Below are 8,406 nucleotides of genomic sequence, written 5' to 3' on the forward strand. Positions count from 1 at the left end.
GTTTCAAGGAAGCTAACAAAATTAACCAAGCTATGATAAGCAGAATAGCATGGAGATTAGTCAGCAGACCAGATGATCTGTGGGCCCAAATCCTCAAAGGAAAATACTTCGAAAAAACTGGTGCTCTTCTTTCCAAGAAGAAATCCAATGCATCATGGATATGGAACTGCATACTTCAAGGAATACAACACATAAAAATATATAGTATTTGGGAAATAGGGGATGGTACATCCATCAATATTTGGGAAGATAGGTGTCTACCAACAAGAGAAGAGGTTTTTCCTAAATCTGTTCTCACAACAAACTCCAATATAACACTTGTGTCAGAGTTAATCAACTCTGAAACAAAGAAGTGGAATTCAAACTTACTACACTCTATTTTTGAAAAACCCCTAGTAGAAGAAATCTTAAATATCAAAATTTTTACTTCACATGATGGGTCTCTGAAAAGAGATAAGATCAGGTGGACTCTAACAAGGAATGATGATTTTACTGGAAAATCACTATATGCTAAGCTGCAAAACCAATCTTTTGTTACTGAGGTCCAAACAAAAAAGTTTCGGAAGGGTCTATGGATCATGGATACTTCTCAAAGAATTAAATTGTTCATATGGAAATATCTACAAGATGCCTTACCAACAAGACTGAAGTTGGGAATTGATGAAAAGTGTGTCTTCTGCAATCAAAAAGAAGAATCAACATTTCATTTATTCTTTGATTGTGGTTATGCAAAATCAATTTGGATATTATAGCCATTTGCAGTACAGGGAGTATTTTCTAACTATAACTCTCATAACATCTCTTTCTTAGATATATACAATGTTTGGAAGGAAGGTGACATAAACTCAATTTCTATGGCACTAGCAGCAATTAAATGCTGGTTCATATGGAAAGAACGTTGTCTGAGGGTGTTCGAAAACAAACAAATATCACCTGACCAACTAACTTTAGTTATATCAAAACATTATGAATATTGGCATCCAGTAACACAGAGCATAACTAAAACTCATCAATGCAGTCAAATAACTAATACTAAGGATACTTGGGAATTCCCAAATCCTAGAACCCTGAAATTAAATTGTGATGCTTCTTGGATATCTTCTAAAACTGATGCAGGTATTGGCTTTATCTTACGTAATTGGACAGGGGCTTTCAAAGGAGCAGAAATGGAAAGATGCAGGACTTCATCATCTGAAGAAGCAGAAGCTTTAGCTTTGCTGCAGACAACAGAATGGGCCATTACAAAGGAATTGCAAAATCTGGTCATTGAAGGGGATAAAAAATCAACTATTAACTATCTACAAGGACATGACACTACAATCATCTGGCAAAGTAAGGCAATTTTAGACGAAGTGAAAAAATAAGCAACAAAACTGGTTTCTTTTGGAGGTTTTAAGCTAATTAACAGAAAGGGAAACAAGGTAGCAGATCTTTTGGCCAAGAAAGGAAGAACAAAAACTTCTACTGTTTAAGTTTTTCTGAAACACCAATGTTTTTAATGTTAATATATATCCTTATTTAAGGATAATATATTGTTTCTTAGTATATAGGATCTTTGCTTTATCATAATATTGGGCTCTATATATTCATGAGTTGTGTAACCAGAATTGATAAGATTATCATAATAAGAATTATCTTCTTCTCGATCCTATATTTGTGAAGATTTAATTCCTGCAATGCCTATGACACTGTCAAGGATTTAGAATTATGTAATATGAATGCAAACTCTGTATCTTTTTCAGTGGATGCTTATCACACAGATTCAGCCGTCGGACAGAGTGTTCAATCTGAGCTTGTTTCAAATGAGCCTGAATCTGCAGATTAGCTTTCCCTGCAGTAATCTACCACTTTATCTTCCAAAAAAAATAATGTTGAGCCGCTTGGTCATCATTTCGTCGTCAATTAACTTTTCATGCCCGGGATGGGCATGCTTCCCTAAGATTATAGGCCAGTAAATAGAGCCTACCATTTGCAGAAACAATGGAAACTGTAGAATACCATACAAGAGAACTGGGACGGTACCAAACAGGCATGAAATATGTGGATACCTACAACTATAAGAAAAATCATCCATCCGTTAGAAGACACGGCAAAAAAAAAAAAAATTTATTTATGTGCAACCATTTACAATACATAAATTAGAAACACATAAGCAAAAAAAACAAAGAGAGAAGAGAAAGAGAAAAGAGTGGGAAGAAAATCAAAACATGAAAATAAATTACAAACTAAAAAGTGTATCCAGGACCATCTTGCTAGCTGATCACGGCTTGCTAACTTTTCATTTTCAACTGAATCCATTAATTTTATATCTTCTTCTCCCAATTCTCTCAACGACACTAAGGTGTTCTTGTGAGGCGATATTTGTATAAATGCAGTAGAATCCACAAGCTTTTTTGAGGTTGAAGCTATTGCATCGTAAATACCAAGAGAGCTACCATCAAAATATAAAACACCACCACTCTTAGTGAAGGCTAATGGTTCTCTTCCGAGAAGACGAAACTCTTCACTCCAACCCAATGGCTCATCGTTCTTCTTTTCTTGTAACCATATGTCACTCCATATGCATCCCGTGATTTGACAGTAATATCTGATAGCATAATATAAAGCCGCCCCAATAACCCCTATAGAGAAATCATACCTGGCCTTTTCAAGTGGCAAAGGAGGGGTTGAAAAATTGCGAAACTTTTCCTCAGCCAAATCAAAAAAAAAAACCAATCCTCCTACATAATCCACCCAATACAGCGCCTCGTTCACAAAGACACTATGTTCGACATAAGCTTCACCAAACATATTATCAAACTTCCCAACAGATCTCCACCCGTTGCCACTGCCAAGAGTGTAGACAGCAACCTTTGTAAAGCCAGGTTCTCTCCATAGCTCGTACACTTCAACAACTTTGTATTCATTAGTTAAAGGAAGATAACCAAACCCAGTCGAACAATGAATATTATGATCATTATTCTTAACATTGGGAAGCAAAACATATTCTTTAGTCAAGGGGTTACAAATATAAGTAGTGTGATCTCCATATCCATGTAGACAGACTAAACCATTAACAGAACCGATAACCTTATAATAAGTAGATGTAAATGGAGGTGCTAAATTGAACCCTCTAACACTATGAACAGGTATCTCATCATGAGTATCACTATATTCAAAATAGTGAAGTTTTTGATTCTTATCCTTAACAAGAAAACTCAACTTACCAGAGTCAGCAGCAGCAGGATGACTAAGATGAGTTAAATGTATTTGAGAGAATGATGGATTATGAGAAGAAACAAGATTTCTCCACAGTCGACATACTAATTTACTCTCTAATACTGATTCAGTTGGTAAACGAGCTATGATGTCTAGTAGAATGTCTGCTGGGAGATCCTTGATATTCCGCAATCCCATCAAGGAAGAGGGATTTACACAGAGAAGAGAGTTGAGAAAATTTGGGAATTCTGGTTGTTGGAGTAGAGTGTGAGAAGTGGTACGGTGTGAGTGAGCACTGGTATTGACTTCATATATCTTTGTTCTCTATGAAATTTGTATTCTCTTCTCCTGATGTAGAGCACTTTGTTGTTGTCTATTCTTGTTCACAACTCTCTATTTCTCTTGTCATTTATAGTGGGAGAACTCACCCTAACCCACAAAGATGGTTTAAGTATCCAGCATTCCACCGATTGTATGTCAAATACTTTTGTCAACCGCATGCCTCCAATAATGAGGTATATCCTATATACGACCGTGCATAGGAATGATGGCTGAGTTTTGCAAAGGAATGGGCTACCAGATATTATAATGGCAGTGGTTTTGGAGATGGAGTTTGATGGCCGGAAATTAGCTCCATTTCAATTATCCTGCGAAACAACAGTTGAAGGCGGGACGTTAATAAGCAAACGGAACAAGGAATCGAGCCAAAATACAAATTTACTGGTCGTGAAGTGAATATTACTACCAGAAACATTATTCTCAGATTGTTTTGACTCTTAGGGACACCGATTCACAAACTTAAGGTTGCACCAGGGTATCTGACAAGCACCTAAGAATTTGCTTTTCGATTTATTAAAGAAAAACGCAATAATTAAAGTACAGTAATGATTTTGCTGGGGCATTACAACAGTGCATACATTTTTGGTGCTTACGTGATGCTGGTGAGCACTTGCTCGTCTCTCCACCAACTGCTTTAGGATGCAAGTCAAGTTGTAACTACCATTCAAGCTTAAATAAAATTTCTTTTGCATAAAATAATGTCAACATATAAATGAATCAAAAAGAAAGCCCACACGTTGTGTGTCGCGTCGTGGCAAAGAATTTTGTGTTATATACTCCAGAAACATCTCATTCTCATAAACTTTCTCCGGAAAAAAGACTGATCAAGAAAACCAAGCAATAATATGGAGAGGAAAAATTATGGTTTTCCGGAATCATTAATTCTCAAATGTGCGGTTCAAATAAAGATAGTTCTGATGTTATAGCTGATTATCCTGAAATTCCAACTATTACAAAAATTTCAAGAGACATGTTCAAGTCTATTCCTAGTTCTGATGCCATCTTCATGAAGGTTATTATTCTTATTTTCTTTTATTATATATTTTCTAAGAGAGTCCTAAGATTTGAACTGATCATGACTTCAAACTGGTTATAAGTTCATTTTGAATCTTATACCTGCCGGTGTTATGTGGACTGTTCGGTTAAAAAGAAATCATAGAATATTGAAGACCTTTATGGATATACAATGAACCCTAAGAATTTCCTTTTCTTCTTTTTTTGTGTAAATCACTCTCTTGCTTACCGATAGCTTTCTTCTTTCTTTTTGCCTTATGAGTAATAATAATCATATAAATTAAGCATCTCAGAACGTCCTCCCCGGTAGCAATGATGATGAGCGTATTCTTTCTCTTTCTTTTCCCTGCAAAGCATCGTAGGTGGTTTAAAGAAAGGGCCAGGAGACCCATTTTAGAGAACAAACAATGTAGTAGTAGAGATTAATTGCGAATTACCATTTAGAACTGTGACAATTATTTTTATGACTATAAAATGTGATGTTTTATTCTTATGGCCCTAGGGTCATATAAATAAATATGTGAATTATTCCCATGACCTTGACCCAGTTTAGAAATAATCTCTTCTTCTTTAAAACACTAAGTCATATAAGTTCCCACGTTGCACGGTGAGCGTGACACCCCTTTCAAATTAAATGAGATAAAAGCTTTGAACTAGAGCAATTCTGGAAAAGACAAGTGGCAGGACTCTATTAGTCGGAGCATTAAAATCTGAATTACACTATGTTTACACCCTATATTTAACTGGCAGTTTATAACACCGTTAGGGAAACGTGGGTACACGATACTTCTGTCAGGTTTTGTGCCTAAATAATTACTTAGGCTTGGTTTACACCGAATACTTACCTGGACGTTATTAACGCCGGTTAGGTATACAAAACTTCCGTCAAGCATTAACCCATTCAGGCTGAGAGAAAGGAAATAATTCCCCGTTTCTTTTCTTTTTTGTTCTTCCCCATTTCATCTCGCAGAATCTGAAATCGAGAATCTGCAGTGAATTAGGATCGGAGATGAACTTCTGAATGGTTTTATATAGATGGAGAAATCAGGTATATCACAGATTCTTTTATTTTCTTTTTATCTATGGTAGTGTGCTTGGTAATTATATAATCATATACATAACCAATTCATGGTAAAAAAGTCTATGGTAGTAATCCCTTGATCTAGGAAATTCGTTATTCAACTCAATGGTGATGTATATGAACGTTTGATGAGTTAGGAAATTCTGATTGTTTCTGGAACTGGATATTTTGCACACAAGGTGTTTGTAGAAATGCCTGAGACATAAATTCCCTTTCAACATGGAGTAAGAAGATGTGATGGATAGCATATACTGCTGTAGAGTGTGATTGATACCATTATTTCATCTGATGGTACCGATCCTAGCTTGTTTCTTCATCAAAACCACCATTACTTCTTCTTCAATAATCTCCATTACCATTATTTCATCATCTTCTGCTACTGCTCCTGTGTGTAGATTGAGATTTGAATATCGATTTCATGAATTCATCTCAGATTTGGGTTTAATTTGACTCAACGGTGCGTTTCTATCTACATCTACAGCAAACAGTTGGTTATTTTCTTCATCCACTTCCATTAATGGTGTTTCTGGTAAGAATTAGGGTTTTGATTAGGTTTGATACCTCTACTACATCAACAAACAGAATTAAGCATGTATTTTAGATCTAAAATTCAGTTTTAGGGTTTGAGCTCTTGGTTATTTCAATTTCCTGTTTGGTGTTTGGATTGAAATCTCTTACCTCATCAACTAAAATTGAGTCTCTGCTGGTAATCTCCAATTCCATCTTTAGATTACTTTAGATTTGATCTCATGTGTTCAATTTCTACCTCACTTGCTCAACTTCACCCAGTTTCATCTTCAACTGCCTTATACATCATAATTAGCATGTATTTTGCATCTAATTTCTTCATCAAGATCTGTTGTTCTTGTTCCCTGATGCCATGAGCGTCTGAGCGTGTTCTAGTCCGCTACACCAAGGTCTAGTTAGGGAGAAAACTTAAAGTCGTTCCACTGATTGGATTCAGTAGAAGGTTGAGAAGTTGTTGGTCTCATATCTTACTTCAAGGCAGTCCTCACATATGTGTTGAAGTATCTTGCGTTCTTAATGGTGTTTCTGCAATTGGACATCGAACTGGAGTTGGTGAGCTATATTAAGTACAGATTTGAGTTCTTTTGTTGAGTTTGTATACACTCGGTATGCAACCTGGTTTTCAGCTTGCATATGTGTTCAATATGCAATCTGTTGTTCTTCTACTTTTCATGCTCTTCGAATAATTCAGTTGAAGTTTCATCTTCAATGGTGTTTTTTACTTCTATTTCTTATGTGACTGAATAATCTAAAGTGCTATGGACTTATAGAGAATAATCCAAGGATAATAATATGGTTGAAGAGTTCGCTTCTTTCACGGTCCACTGCAAGGGGACTCAAATTATGGGTTTGACTATTTGCTCTCCTATGATGCTCATGGTGCTGTGTTTGTGCTTCTCATGAACCAGTTGGTGTTGGCTAGTGTTAATATACTTCAACTGAGATGTTTGTTGCTCTTAGTGGTGTCCAAGAATGAGTTGTGTATAGGTATTCATCTACAGTTCCAGGGAGTGAATGACTTATTCCAATCTTAGAGGCTTCCAATTCTCATTTTGGTGTTGAATTAAATTTTTTACAATCGCATGAGTTGGTTCTTTTGCTATTGGTTGCTGGAATACTTAGTGTGTATGTGTAAGGTTGAGTTGCTACTGGTGGTTACTTCTTTCCAAGATGGAATACTTCAGCTGATATTTGGTGTTCAATTTCTGTCATACACCCAAACTGCAGGATATATAGTTCAAGGCATAAACCCAAGCTTCATTGCAGACATCCTACTACACCACCTAGTTATGTTCTTCATCAATTCCAGATCCTGCTGCATTAGCTACTTCTCATACCGCACCAGCTCAGGCTATCTCTCATGCTGCCAATCTGAGCATTTTACATACCACCTACTACAACAACTAGCTTGCTGATTCTTTATGCTGAATACTTCCACCACTACTGTTAGTGTGTCTACTTATACAATATGTTGCCTCACTTTCTGCATCACCACCTACTATTGTTGATGTCTACATACTTTATGTCCATTCTACATCAACTGCACCTTGTTTTTGAAGTTATTTCATGATGTATGCTGCTTCGGTCCCTATCAAAATTGTGCTTCATGTTTCCTACTCAAACTGGACATTCCGCACCACCTGTAATGGATATCTTTCATACTGTTCAACTGTGTATCTATGTGTGTGTTGGCTTTTGTGAGAGTTGTGTGTGTGTAAGGTGCAATTCAATAGTGGCTCTTATAATTTTGAAGTTTGTTAGTTAATACTTTCTTGATTGCTCTTTAATTTGGCTTTTTTAGAGTCAATAACTGTCGTTACTTAGGAAACTTTACTTGAATTGTTAGCATAAACGAAATTAACATTGCATATTAGCTTGGTTAATACACTTTGAACATTGTAGTGCATGTACAAGTTATGGTTACAAGGAAAATCGGTTTGTAGAATCCTTCTTTTTTTTTTCCAATTTCTTGAAATAAAATTTATACATGTCTTTTCATTTATGAGGGTCTTTAGCTAATGCTACAAATTTGAATGCAATGAATTTTGCTTAACCTTTTGATAGCTTTGTGGGATATCGTGGAGTCTTAGATAGCTTCAAGATGTGGTGTTGTGGTATATGGTGAATTGTGTGTTGGAAACTTGATGTTGGGAGATTCATCGTCAGCGACGGAAGCAGGATTAAAAATCTAGGTGGGCTAGATCAAATATATTAAGCTAAAAGTCAAATTTTAGAATGGGCTAAAA

At 36.0% G+C, this 8,406-nt stretch overlaps 1 protein-coding gene and 1 long non-coding RNA gene across 2 annotated transcripts; one reads left to right on the forward strand and one right to left on the reverse strand.

Annotated features, from left to right (window-relative positions):
* Window positions 1–2,089: 2,089 nt before the first annotated feature.
* On the reverse strand, window positions 2,090–4,064 carry LOC113335793 (F-box protein At3g07870-like). Its single transcript, XM_026581832.1, has 2 exons — window positions 3,944–4,064; window positions 2,090–3,845 (listed from the first exon to the last, which is right to left on the reverse strand). The coding sequence occupies exon 2, from the start codon at window positions 3,394–3,396 to the stop codon at window positions 2,125–2,127; it is 1,272 nt and encodes a 423-aa protein (XP_026437617.1). The 5' UTR covers window positions 3,397–3,845; window positions 3,944–4,064; the 3' UTR covers window positions 2,090–2,124.
* Window positions 4,065–5,435: 1,371 nt separating this feature from the next.
* LOC113335770 lies at window positions 5,436–8,066 on the forward strand. The gene is made up of 2 exons (XR_003353470.1): window positions 5,436–5,599; window positions 7,388–8,066. It is a non-coding gene; the product is annotated as an uncharacterized LOC113335770 (long non-coding RNA).
* Window positions 8,067–8,406: the final 340 nt, after the last annotated feature.

This window comes from Papaver somniferum, unplaced genomic scaffold, assembly GCF_003573695.1.
Source record: "Papaver somniferum cultivar HN1 unplaced genomic scaffold, ASM357369v1 unplaced-scaffold_15, whole genome shotgun sequence".
In the NCBI taxonomy this organism is placed as follows: Eukaryota; Viridiplantae; Streptophyta; class Magnoliopsida; order Ranunculales; family Papaveraceae; genus Papaver; species Papaver somniferum.